General features: G+C 39.4%; 1 protein-coding gene across 4 annotated transcripts in view; it reads left to right on the top strand.

Annotated features, from left to right (window-relative positions):
- Positions 1–14,108, top strand: part of AP2A2 (adaptor related protein complex 2 subunit alpha 2) — a 41,523-nt gene that overhangs the window by 7,101 nt on the left and 20,314 nt on the right. For all 4 annotated transcript variants that reach the window (XM_031608962.2, XM_031608958.2, XM_031608961.2 and 1 more), the window contains exon 2: positions 6,491–6,559. In XM_031608962.2, the coding sequence (XP_031464822.1) occupies positions 6,491–6,559 (69 nt within the window). The remainder of the gene's footprint in view (positions 1–6,490; positions 6,560–14,108) is intronic.

The raw sequence follows: 14,108 nt of genomic DNA, 5'->3' as shown, positions 1-14,108 counted from the left end.
GTAGTGAACTTGCTCTCTGCTTGGTCATGTATTCTGCGCCCTTCTGGTGGCATTATCACTTATGGTAAAGCAGATTGGATTTACCACTTGGACACTAAATAAACCAAGCTTGCTTTCAGCTGTGTTGGCTACCTAATTCTCCTGACCTGCAGCAGTACAAGGCAGTAGCCAAAATGTGTGTACTAGGGGAGAGCAGTGCCAAGGAACAGTCTGGAGTTGCTGTCTTTCAGGAGAAATAGCCTTGAACCAAACTGATGATGAAACTACATCAACATATTTTGCTGAAAAGAAACTACATTTGGGCTGTGGATTCTCTACCAACTAACTCACCAGTCAGCATAGATGTTCCAAATGGAGAGGCTAATGAAAACCTAAGATAACAAATTCTGAAGTTTGCAAAACGACAAGTTTTTAACTCTGTTAAGCTAGCTGACAACTCTGACAGAAGTTCAAAAGACAGAACTTGATTTGGGTAAGAACTCTCGTGTTCTTCCTGAACAGATGTTCCTGACCACTAGAGTTTGGAGTGGAAGAAGCTGCTGCTTTTAGCCTTAGTGGTATTTGTAGTACTGCTTTCCCAGACAGAACGAGACTTGTTGTGTCTTCAAATCCTGTTTGATAATTTAATGTCCACGGAGACATGTGCTGTTGGACAAATGGTAGCGCCACAAATAGAAGCTAGCCTTACTTCTTGCCTTTAAGAAGCAGGACAGAATGCTGTTAGGCTCTTTCTTACGCTAATAAAGTCTCCTACCCAGCATGCTTTATAGCTCTTCACACTAATAATGGCACATCTATAATCACAGGATAGTCAGATGGCCAGAGGGCAATTAAGGCTACAAGGTAACACAATGTAACAGTTCTAACCTGTGCACTAATTCAAAGTAAATGAATTAGTGGGTGAACTTAAGTATGCTGGCTGCTGGCCATAAACAACTCAGAGCCAGGTGAGTTCTGGAAATATTTCAACTTTTTTGAGGTAAATCTTTTGCTGTAAATGTTGTCAATACACTTGTCTTTTAATAAAATCTTGCCTGAAGAAGTCTACTCTGTTCTGTGTTTGCGCAGGCTTGTATAGAATAAGTGCTTCTCTGCTCCTTTGGGAAATAAACATGTGGACTTGGTCAGAAATACTGAATACTAATACTAAACTCTACATGTTTGTTTATTTGAAAGCTAACAGCTTGTTACAGTTCTGCCCAATTGGGTGGGATGCATTTTGTGCATCAGAACTTGACTAAAGCGTTTTATAGTTAGTGCAGCAACAAGTTAATCCTGCTGGAGCAGATCACCATTTAAATGAGCCACAAGTAGCCCACTAATTCCAGCCTTGAAGTACTTGCTTAGTCTTGCAGTCCTGCCAAATTAGGATTATAGTGCGTCTAGAATGTTCAGGTGAACAGGCACATCAATCCCTTTCCTGTAACTTTTCTGTTTTTTCATTCTTCTGTAGATTTTAATGCAAAATCCCAAGCTTAGACACATTGATATTACTAAAGCTTTGACTACTGCCTGGATTACCAAGAGGTTAAGGGTAGTAACCTATTCCCCAAAATGCTGGATAACTTTTGATGTTCAGTAGTCTATCTTTGTCAAACAAGATAGTAATTAAAGATAAGAGTAGAACACAGAATAAATATACCTCACCTAATGAAATCAGTATGCAGCAGAGTGGAGTCTGAAGCATGGCAGTCTGCCAGATGTGAAGTAACTGCTTGCAGAGTGCCTTGGACCATATTGTGGCCAGATATATCTACTTAGGTACTTATCTTGGAGAAGACTGACAGCAGTCATAAGCTGTGGCTGAAAGTATGTGTCTTCTACACAACAACTGGCCAGAATGTACTGACTTGAAGTCTCCTCTTTTAATCACTTACTGTGGATATTTAACCACAGGCATACTAAACTGGAAGAAGTCAGGAAGAATGAAAGTGAGAAGGATGTGGCCTGGATGTAATCGTGTCCTACCTGTCCTACCCATCAGTGTATAAGTTATGTGACCTTTATGAAGTCCCTCTGAATGGAATGGCTTGGCTACAGCATGTCATCTTGGAATACAGCTCTGATAATTTCTTGAAGCTGCTTAACAGCTTGGAAATGAGACAGATGGAATGACTGCCTTTGGAATGAAATGTAAGCCTGTAGTTCTGCAGCATAGTTCTCTTTCAGCTGTCACCAGCAGTGGGCTTATCTTCATTTTTGACCATCCTTGAGGATGCTTATGTATTTCTAGCTATGACAAAATCAAGCGTAGAAGTCCTTCAATGAGTGTTACTGTAGCTGAGTAACAAGAAAAGCTTGTTGGTTAAACATGTTTTCTTTAGCTGTGGGAAGGAAGATCTGGCTTCCTTTTTAGTGGGAAGGAAGATCTATCTAAAACTGATGTTTAGTCTTCTATTTTTTTATTTTTTATTTTCCTTCTACATGTAACAAAGAAAAACTATCTGCCACTGTGAGATTTTATTGTGTTTTGTCAACTTTTTGTGGACAGTAAGTTAAGTTTGGATTAGATTACTGTGCAGTGTAACTGTTGGAGGAAACTTTACGTTTTTAAAGATGTTTCAGCTTAGTTTTAACTACATGCTGGTGCTGAGAGATCTTTGCCTTGCCTTGGTAATGGACAATAGTGAAATTCATTCATTGGCTTCAAAATTGAAGTCATTTTACTTGAACTTGAACAACGCAGAAGGAATTTTGAGGGGCAAAAGCATATCTTCAGTCTTCTTGTTTATCTAACAGCATTGTTGAAGTTAATAACCCTGCAGGTGATGTTTGGGATAGCTGTTAAAACACCTTTGAAAGCTTTAAAAGAAAAAGCTGTTCTGTGTCTTCTTGCCACACTCCATAATGGCTCATTCTAGACAAGCCTGCAGTTAAATGAAACTCCTAGGATGTTAAGTAATTTCTTTATTATTTCCAGATGCTTTATGGACAAAATGTGTGTAATAAGGAGACAGTTTAGGACTTAATCATCCAAGTTTGGTTTCCAATATGTGGAGTTAAGTTTTTATCACCAGCTGGTTGCTATGGTAGCTGTGTTTTGTCAAGCTCTCGATGAGATTATGTAGTGCATTCAAAATAGAACAGCCTGCAGGAATTACTAAAAACAGGCTGGTTTTATGTTCGTGTACTGTGCAGATTTATGACTTATAGAGAATCTAAAAATTCAAACTGAGTTTGCTGTTTCTGATGGGTCTTCCAGGCAGCGCACTGTTCCAGCTGTGTGCTCAGGGGGTGGGATTTTGTTTATTCTTTTGCTGAGGCTGCAATCCATTTCTGTCAAAGGATGCTGACTTCACAGATTCCTGAAGTATTTTAGCCTAGCTTCCCTTAATACTCTGTTACTTTCTTAGGATGTAAAGAACTCAATTTATAGCTGTAGCCAATAATGCGTGAGTTTAATGGGTAGAGTATAATGGTGCTTCAAAAAGAAAAAGCTTTAATTTCACTTTGGGTTAAGAAAAGCATAATGAGACCTACATACTTGTGTTTCTTACCTCCCTCTCCATTTCAAACTTCAGGGATTACTGCCACGCTTCCTGAGGTTAGAGAAACAGTTAATAATATTTGAGAGTAAATATTTCAATGCACCTGGCTTGCAGACCAGCTTAAAGATCCAGAGCAAGCACCTAGCTTCCAAATTTAGTGAAATATTCTACTCAAACTAGTGATGTCCCAGACTGAAGTATGTTCTCTGACCACTTTATCTAGATGATGTACACAGTGTCCAGCCTCACTGGTAACACTTTAAAATGATGTGCCCCTTTCACTTGGCAGAGGAGAAGATAAATGAGTAGCTCTAGAAATTAAAACTTTATCCTCTGATTTTTGTTTTACCAGAGCAGATGAATTGCTGGAAATAAGAAATGTGTTTTCAGGTCTGACAAAGAATACTGATTTAAGGTAGTGTAGGAAACTTGGAAAGTTTCAAACTTTTAAAATTTACATTAACACTTGCATCCTTTCGGCATATATTTCAGAAGACCAACTTCTGTCTAGTATTGAATTCCTAATGCTGACAAGACTCTTTGGTGTGAAGACCAGCATATCTCCTGCACGTGAACAGGACAAATAATCTACTGCAATTAAGTCAAATAAAAAATGTGTGGCAGAAGACACTTCGGGCTTTAGATTCTATCAGTTGTTATCTATTTATACAGAGAATGGTGCTTCTGCTTTAAAATCTGCTTGTTACAGGTTGGCCAAGTTGAATTTGAAGAAGACTGCGTGTGTGAAATGTTGGTGAAAACGGGTTAAACTTTGTGATCCAAGCAGATGAGTTCTAAGGAGTGAGGGAAGTGAAGGAAGTGAGCTGTGATCCTTAGCCTTGTCAGTCCAGAAATGAATTGGAGTTTCTAGGCCAAATGAAAATCAGGGCATATCTCCAGCTTTATCGGAAAAACAAGATGCAGTTAGATAGCGAATATGATTTGTGATGCAGAACAGGTACTGTGAATCCTTGAGCCCTGAAAAGCTTTACCATGTTAATAACAGTAGATGGACAAGTATGCGCAAGTAGGTGGTTTTTCAGGGTTGGGTGTGGGGGAAGATGGTTTTCTTTCAGTTGTGTGCACTGCCTGCCAAGGCACCCAACACCTCAGTGACTTGAGTCTATAAAACAATGTCAGAGAATGAAAACATTCATTTTAAGCCCATCTGTAAGCATTTTTGTTAAAATGACAAGGCAAACTTATGTAGTTGCTTTGAGTTTAGGCCTAACTTGTTTCTGTCTGTATGGTGTGCTGGTCTTTTTTCATGTCTGTACTCTTGTGGCCATTACTGTAGCTTATTAGTATAAACTAGTTTTCTGCATACTATGCAAAGTGCAGAAGTTGTTTTTTTTTGTTTAGAAGTTTGATATCTTACTGGTTGTGTGGTTTTTGTTGTTGTTATTGGGTTTTTGTTTTTGTCTAAATGAAGAGGTAACAAAGTGGAATAATTCATATTTGGTCTGGGATTCCTGTTTGCTGTTATTAACCTGTCCTGACTCACTTGTTTCCTCAAATTACTTGATCAGTGTTCATCTCACCCACTGCCAGATCATCTTTGGAATTGTGAAGGAGTGAGAAACAGTTATTGGGTAGCACAGGAGGCCTGAGCATGCAAATGTAGTATAGTGTTTAAACACCATGAGTTATGCTTGTGTGGAAGAAAGAGATGAGATTGGAGATACCATGGTGTGCTGGTCCTGCTCTTCAAGCCTTGTCACATACCTTCCCTACACTGACCAGAGTGGTGTGGGGAAAGGGATTTGTGGAACTGGGGCATCTGATATCCAGCACAGATAAGGTTGGATCACTTTCCTACAGAGACAGGAAGCTTTTATTCACGGCCCTGTGGCTGAATACCTGTGACAGATGGTAAAGGAAGCTGCCTTTTCCTGCTGCCACTTGAGATGTTTTGGGAACTGCTGAAAAGTCTGATTGCATGTGTCTCTGAATTTGCATCTCAACTAGATGGGCAGTTCTGCATTCCTAGAATGGGACTCATTTCCTTCTACCAAACTTCAGCCAATAGAATCTGATGCCTGAGCTGGATAATTCATTCTGCCATGCTCACTCAGACAGGAGATAACTGACTCAGACTGTTGTAGAGTCTCACTCACCAAAAACCAAAATGCTAACAAGCAATAAACACCTTTGGTTTGGACAGTGCAAGTATTATTTGAATAAGATTGCACTGCTAAAATTGAAACTGCAGCTTATTTCTTGGTGTATCTAAATTGGGTTAGCTCCTGAAAACCTAGCACATATCCTTAGAGTCAGAGGTTGATAAAACATAAATTGTTGAGAATGTTAAGGTGTTAGTCATGTGAGAAAATGTGAGTTGCAAATACTGTTTCGTCAGGTGACATCCATGGTGCATATCAGAAGTGTGGTAAACCTAAGCTTATCTCTTCTGTCTGAAGTCTTTCAGTCTTTGGAGCACTCATACTACTTTCTCTACTTTCCTTTTTTAATGTCCATTAAGATCATGAAGATTTTCTTTTTGAAGCTGTTTGAATGACTGTTCAATAGAGAAACAGTGAGTTGACTCCTCCTGGATCTGAGGAGTACCACGAGTTGCTTGTTTAGATGACTGTGCTCAGGAAGATTCCTTCTCAAGAGCACCGTCAACCTAGTAATCAAGTTACTTTTATTTTTTCCTCCTCATTTTATTCTAAGAATGCAGGAACTGAGGTATTTATGGAAATCAATAATAAAGGCATCTCAGATTAACTACGTGAGACTTTCATGCAGTCTAAAGGCTGCAAGTAAAATGTTTTGAAACGTGGTTGTGTCATTAGCTTCTTGGATTCTCGTATAAAGCAGTGCTTGAGTTCCCTGTGTGGTGTTTGCCTTCATCCAGTCCTAATGCTGCTTTGGGAAGGGAAAGTAAGAATTTCTCCTGACAGTTGTATGTTCATGCAAAGTGATGGGGTGGAAAGAAACTTGAGGTCAGCGCAGCTGTTTGAAACACTGTATCCTCATGTCTGTTCTTCTGATTTCAGGCAAAAGCAAAGAAGCAGAGATAAAGAGAATAAATAAAGAACTGGCAAACATCCGGTCAAAATTTAAAGGTAAGTGAACTGACTGTTCTGAACTGTACTGTTCACTTTCCTCATTACATTTTTGTGTTTTTCTTTTATACGTTTGGATTTTTTTGTGTGTCAACTGCAGACATAAGCAAAATTCTGGAGTGGGTTGTTAAAATAACTGCTGAAAGTGTTCTCTTAAGTACAGAACTTCCTGACTGTTGTGTGACTCAGCCATAACAGAAGAAAATGAGCTACTGTTCACAGACTTTCTAATGCTTTGCCACCCAGCCATGTGACTGCTCAGCCTGTTTTCTTGCAAAAGGCTGGGAGTTAGTTTGAAAAGAAACATGGGTGGGTGTAATTTTTTTCAGTGAAGCAGAACATATTTAAGCATCCCTCCCACCCCCATCTGCTTAGGAAAGTAATGTATTAAACTCTCTTCTAGAAAAATTAAGATTAAAATATGTAGTTGATGAGGCCATATTGACCACTCCCATAAATAACAGCATCAAAGGTTATTCATATGAAACCAAGTTGTATGCAGTGATTAATTCTATCCTCATTCTGTCCTGAGAGATGGCAGTTCACTTCTTAACCAGTGCTGTGACTGTATGCAAATGGTTAAGTGTGTATGTGGCTTCAAATCTTAAACATTCTGAGGGATAGTTGAAATTCTTCTGAATGAAATTACCACAGCAGAAATGGCTATGGTAAACATTCTGTTTGAAGAGATATGGGGCTGTGTGCACCTAGGTGTTGCCTTTAAGGTCGTATGTAGAATCATAGAATGGCCTGGGTTGAAAAGGACCGCAATGATCATCTAGTTTCAACCCCCCTGCTATGTGCAGGGTCACCAACCACCAGACCAGGCTGCCCAGAGTATGCCTTCAGAACTTGCTGGCTTTGGATAAAACCTTTTTACCTTCCTAGTCTATCCTGACCTAGTCTAGTCCATTTCAAATAGTTATCGCATTAACAGAGTCTGAAATAACTTTTCAGAACTACATAAGGATCCATTGATGTTTTTTTAAGTGGTCCATCTCTTAAGGGTGTATGGCAAATTAGTGGAAAGATAGACAGCAATAAATTTTGTGATTGACTTGTTAAACATGTGTATTAACTTCTTAAACTGCTATTAGCTAAGTTGAGTCACTATCTGCAAGACATGCTAGCTGTGTCTAGTATAGATCCTGCTTGGAGAGTAAACCGCTTGGTTAAAATGCTACAATTATGCTTAGTATTAGTGGCTAATAAGGTTATCCTTGTTGATCATACAGTTGGAACAAACAAAACTAAATGTGCTTGCTGCTTAGAGTGAATGAACACAAAGTCTGCTGGAATGACTGGAGAGCAAACACAAGTTTTATTCTTGGATTGGATAATGGAAAACTAAGCTCTGGAACAGACTGTGCAAAACCTCGTATTTATGCCAAAAATCAGACCACCATCAGTGTCAGATGGGAGCTTTGCTGTGAGAGGGAAGTGAAAAATAATTTGATGGCATAGGGAGATGACTAAATGTAAACTTCCTTTTTTTCTGTCTTCCCTAGAAAAGTCTCTAAATACCTCAATTATCTTATGATGAAGATTGCTAAATTGGATGAATTGGCCTGAGGGAGCTGCATCAGGTCAGGGTCAGGTTGGGTGTTAGTGGAAGGTTCTTTTCTGAGAGGGTGGTTGGGCATGGAGCAAGCTGCCTGGGTCAGTGATCATAGCCCAAAGCTGCCAGAGTTCAAGGAGCATTTGGACAACGCTCTTTAGACCTAGGGTTTGGATTTTGGATGGTCCTGTGTGGAGCCAGGAGCTGGATTCAGTGATCCAGTGATCAGGAGATTCTGTGATTCTGTGGTGCCTGCTTTGTGGCATGTAGAACAGGCAAAGTCATCTGGTTAATGAATTCTGGGAAAAGGAAGATGAAGTTCCTGTCAGCCCAATTCTCCAGCTTTTCAAGCTTCCTCTGGATAGCTGCACAACCCTTTTGGTACCACTCCTTCTGGCTTTGTACCCTCTGTACCTGTAAACTTGCTGAGGGAGCATTTTGCCCCATCACCCAGGCTACCAGTGAAGATGTTAAAATGGGACTGAACTTAGTATTGACCCTTGTGGCCACTGCTAGCTTCTGGCCTCCAATTAGACTTTGTGCCACTGATCATCACCTTTGCAATGAGTCTGTAAACATCAAAACACATTAAAAAAAAAAAGAAAAAGAAAAAAGAAAGGCACCAAATCAATTATTGAGGCTCCATCTCTTTTCTGCAATTGGATTATATTTGCTCTTTGATGTTCCAGTCTTCTTGAAACGTGAGGTTCTGTTCACCTCACAGATAAACGTGCTGTCATAAATGCAATAAGAAATTATAAAACAGTTTGTAATGGTTAAAGCTGTTTAAGGAGTGGGTTGCAGCGATGTTGTCCAGTTTTTACCGTTCAGCTGTGGCCAAGTCCTGTTAAATAATCTCTTCAAGCCTCAGTTAGTACCTCACTTTCTGCTTGCTAGCCCAACTCCTTAACTTTGTACCTGACTTGAAAAGCTCTCATCATATGTTCTGCTCTGTAGTCAACATGGTGCAGGGCAGAAATGATCATAGAAACTTCCAGCTATGTAGAACCATGAATCAGGTGATGATCAAAGAGTCGAGGTATTGCCAGGAAAGCAATATAATAACTTCAGTCGATCTACATTATTTGTAACATCCTTTAAGCATGGTTTAATAGTTCTGAATAATTATCAGTATGTATTCAAGGGAGTAACTTGAATGGAATATGACTTAGCCTTCCCATTAAATGATCTGCATGTATGCATTACTTTGTGGCCTTCAGATGTTGTTCAAATGGAAGGCAGTAACTTGACATTCTCTGAAGGAAAACAAGACGAAAATGTGAAAATTCGGGTGGGTCTGAGTCTGGACAGCTTGTCACAGTGTAACTGCTTGCAGCCTTGAGGGCCTGAGGAGGTGATAGCTGTGTATCTTTCTGCTGCAGAAGTTCTATGTGGGCTTTGCAACATAGTTTTCCTTTGCAGATATCCACATAAAAACAAACTGAACTTCATAATATATTTTTTGTATTAATTCAACCAAGATCACTCAGTTAACCCAATTCCTATTTATATAGCGCTGACTTTTTTTTTTTTTTATAATGTTTGTTAAATAAGACAAGTGTGTAATGGAGTCCCTTAAGATGGGATCTCTCAATTATGGTGTACATGGGGGCCCTGTGATAATTATGTAGCTGAAAGTGCAGCTGTTAGGCTGGCTGTGTCCCTGTGACCAGGGAAAGGCCTGGCTGTAAGAAGCAAGCTAGTAGTTGTCACAAGCATGCCCTTGCTTGAGCCCAGCGTAAGAGGCCACTGTCAGTCCCTTCCTCTAGACTTCTGTGTCCCATATGTTCTATTGCTGTGTCTAGCCTCTCACCTCATGTAGCTAGCAAGATATTGTGAGAATATAAATATTAATACTCCTTGTCTGTCAAAGAAGTAGCTATTAAGTCTGTGGCCACGTTGTTTGGGCTAAGATGCTATTTAAAATAAATAAATTTAAGCACCCTCGTGCTTAAATGGACTTGGGTAAGGTTGTATATGTCAGGAAAAGCTGTGCTTTTCTTGAGTCGATGCAATGTATGTCTTGGTGCTGGGTTTGGATCTGGCTTCTGTGCTACTTGTTCAGAAGGAATCTAGAATCTCTGTATTTAAAGTGGCTCTGTCTTTTGTTTCGGCATGAGAAAGCTGAGTTGTTAAGGTCAGTGTGTCCTTGACAGTTGCTTCAAATGCTCCTGCATTAACTGAGATAAGACATGTGCAGTATCAGGAAACTACACCAGTGTAATAAAGCAGAAGTTGTAGGAGTTGTGTGAAGCAGAGAAAAAATATTCTGTTTGTTTTGTATTCAGATTATAAGCTGAACTTGTTCCCAGGCTTCAGCCAAACTAGAAGCCTGACTATTAGAGAATTAGTTTGGTTGTAAAGGAGATCTGCTTTCTTGAGCAAAAAATACCCAGTTTATGGATTTGTCGCTTAATTTTGATCTCTCAAAGAAAAATTTTGTAATAGCAAAACTGTCCAAATATCTATACAGTGTTTCTGCATATGAAGGAGTTGTGTTTTCTGCTTAATTCAGATCTGACATTGGAGCTTAGGTTTTTTTTTTTTCTGGTTGCTTAATGAGTTTTGTGTTAGAAGAGTAGCTGTTAGATTTAAGACAATCTGATGGCATAGTAAGTGTCTTCACTGACAAAGTGAGTTGTTGGAAGCAAAACCAGAGTTCAAATATCAACTGAATTGTAAGGGTGCTCTAGTGGTAGTACAGTAGCTAAATACTACTCTCTCGTGGATTTGTATGGGTTGTCAGTCACAAATGTTCAGCCTTCTATACAGAGGGCTTAGACTGTATCACACTCACAGAAAGACAAATCCTGTCTTAACACTAAAGTTTAGGTACATTCATAAAAAGCTTTGGTTTTTGGCCTTTAGGCTATGAGCACACTGTATGCAGAAACAGGTCACTGTGTAAAGTTACATAGCTGAAGTAATGTAGAGAGAAAGCACATTAAAAGCAGGGGAACACTTAAGGATGTTATCCACTCTGTTTTATATAAGCCACTACTGAAGTTCTGGAAGCTAACCTGTTTATAGACTTGGAGATAGCAATTGACTGTGAAGATGCTAGTGGGACTTGACAGAGCTTCCCTGCTCTGTCCCCCAGTGAGTATCCTTCAGGGTTGAACTGCTTTGCAGACCTCTCATGCTGGTGGCAGGCTCTGTAGCTGCATAGCAGGGTGTATAAAATTGAAAAGCAGATGCTGTGTTTTGACTTATGGTCCAAATCATGGACAGGAGGGTGCTGTCTCAGAGCCAAAAGGTCTTGTAATGCATTTGTGCCTTATTTCTGCCATTTCAGATGGCTGCCAGAAAGAAACCTAGCAAACTAAACAGTTCAGAAAAAGCAAGTAGTCTTTGAAATACCCCACTGTGCTCAAAACCTGCTGACGTGTTCTGGATCCTTCCTGTTTCTGCTGACTTGATCTGTAGTACTTACAAATAAATGTACATGGAAGCATTTAAAAATGGGCTGAGTTGAAAGAAACGATTGTGTATTGCAATAAAGATAACAGAACATGCAAAACTTCCTTCTGCTTTTGTTTTTAGGATGTTTGCTTGGATCTAGGAGGGGCTGTACTATTTTAGCACGTACTTAAGCAGAGATTTGTTAGTAGTGTTTAAAATAGTCTTTGAACTCTGTAAATGCTACTGGGAGAGAATCGGATAGTTAACTTTTCAGTAAGAATCTGAAGCAAAGTTTTCTTCAAAACACTGTTAAATTTAGATAAGTGTAGTGAGACCTTTGCAGTACTTTTTATTTTAAATGCACAGCTAATCAAAAGGCATTTAAAACAAGATGAGGAGGGTAAAAAAAAAAAAAAAAAGGGGGGGGGAGTGGAACTAACATACTATTATTGCTGGGGACTAAAAGCTTTAGAGGGGTGATCTAGTGGTGATTGCTTGGCTTAATTTGAAGGTTTCCTGTTAATCAGAATCTTCAATTTACCTGTGCTGTGTGACAGAAGCTGTTGAAAACAGACAGTAAGTATTTTTTTTCTTAAGAAGAAGTGTTTCAAGAACTGTTGCAGTGGTGTTCCTCCTTAGAAAGAAGCTGCTTTTGCCCTGGTAGTAGGGTGGTGGTATTATGAGGCTGGATTGCATGCATAGTTCCCATCGAAGATGCTTCACATACCTTAAGATGCTGCAAGGTCATTGCTAATCTGAGCTCTAATGACATTGTTCAAGTCATGACAAATACTTTGTTGTGAAAACCAATGCAAGTCTGAGTGTACGTACTTTTATCTCCTTTACTCTGTGCTCCCTTTTTGATCTCAAAAGTCAACAGTGATCATTTGGGAAGATGAGAAGAACGAGGTTTGTACCTGTGACTTCTGTGCATTCCTACTCTTACAGCTGGGCAGTCTTGCAGACTCGGGTTTCTTTCACATATGGTGAAGTAGATGTGAAGCTGCATTCTGATGCCTTTTGTTGTATCTAGATCTCTGAGAGAAGCATCATGATACTGATGCTTTTAAATGCTGTAGCAAGTCTTCAGTTATGTAGATCTCAGCCACTAGAGGAGCACAGACTAATATGAGTTCAGGGTATTTAGTATCCCCTCCTTTGAACTGTAATAATATCTGACAATTGGATGCAATGTCAACTGTTCTTCTAATCATTTGCCTGGAAACCTTTGGCTTGTCACTGGTTGGCAGCTTTTCTCTGATTAGCACAAAAATAGCTTCATGGTAAAGCTGCTGTTTGATCGTAAAAGATACACTGCAGTTAAAAAGACAAACAACCCAAATTCTGTAAGATCAAATGGTGCCTAAAGACGACAATGTAAAGGATATCACTATCTGTATTGCAGCTCTAATCATATGCTTACATTTGTTTTCTCTTTTAAAATACAACTAAATGCATGAAAGCTGGGAGTTTCTCTTAAGGAGAAAAATACCAGCATGAAGCCTAGAGAGTCAAAACAAAGCAGCCCCCAAAACATGGTCGTAGTTGCAGCTTTTGTGCATAATCTTGTCTTGTTGTCTGCTTCAGTGTGCCAGCACGGTTTTTCTTGGTTCAGTAACACTGCATGGCTTCAAACACTGATGTTAGCATTCGTTCCATCACGAACTGTAAGGTGAGTTTATAGCAGTATTAGTTAAGTGAAATCTGTGGGGGCTAGAGATGCTTGCTGTAGGAAGGCTAACCTGGCTGTGCACCAGTAGATGAGAAGGAAGAAGGGGGAACTTCTGTACGATCAAGACTTTTAAGACATTTTTGAATTATATGTTTAGCTGCTCATTACAAAAATCTCAAGTGATTTTTGTTATTCTTGTTTTAAGAGTGGAGCATTTTTGGTTAGGGCAACAATTTGAGCAGATCTTTTTTTAAGCTTCTCGATATGCAGTGCTATTCTGACTGAACTTACCCTTCATGAAGGAATGCACATTGATCTGACAGGAGTTATTCTGGGCCCAGAATGCGGAGGCTAAGAAGCTTATGTAGCCTTTTAGGCAGCAGCATCTATCAAAATTTTGCTAACCTGACTAAACTTCAGCACTGCAGCTTGTATAGTTTAGTATATGCTCCTTGACTTCATGATTTAGGACAGGGGGAGAGAGCTTTGCAAAAAAAGCACTTTTTAAAAGGTATCTTCTTTTGGAAAAGCAATAGACTGCCTGATCAGCTGTGAGCTTCTGTGCTGTTTCATGTAACTGAATACGGAATAAAATTCTTTAAAAGACCATGCTAACAAGCTTCTAGAATTCAGAGGTACTGCAGTATCAGTCCAGATAGAATCATCCAGGTTGGAAAAAGATGACTAAGATCATCTGGTCCAACCATCAAATAAAGATGAAACCTACTTAGGATGTATTTTGTTTCTAAAAAAGAAGCACTTGAGAGTGCTTTCATTTTATAAACACTCTTAATAAGAAGACATTCCAATGGCATAGCAGGAGAATTCAAAGACTAGCTGACAGCATTATTTTGTGGCTGTACTTTAAGATATGGATGATGGCAAATGGAATTAATGCTGAAGTCTTCAGAGTTGGT

The sequence above is a fragment of the Phasianus colchicus genome, chromosome 5 (genome assembly GCF_987193195.1).
Source record: "Phasianus colchicus chromosome 5, bPhaCol1.hap1.1, whole genome shotgun sequence".
Lineage (NCBI taxonomy): Eukaryota > Metazoa > Chordata > Aves > Galliformes > Phasianidae > Phasianus > Phasianus colchicus.
The sequence above is the reverse complement of the archived record's forward strand: the minus strand, read 5'-3'. Positions and strand labels throughout refer to the sequence as shown.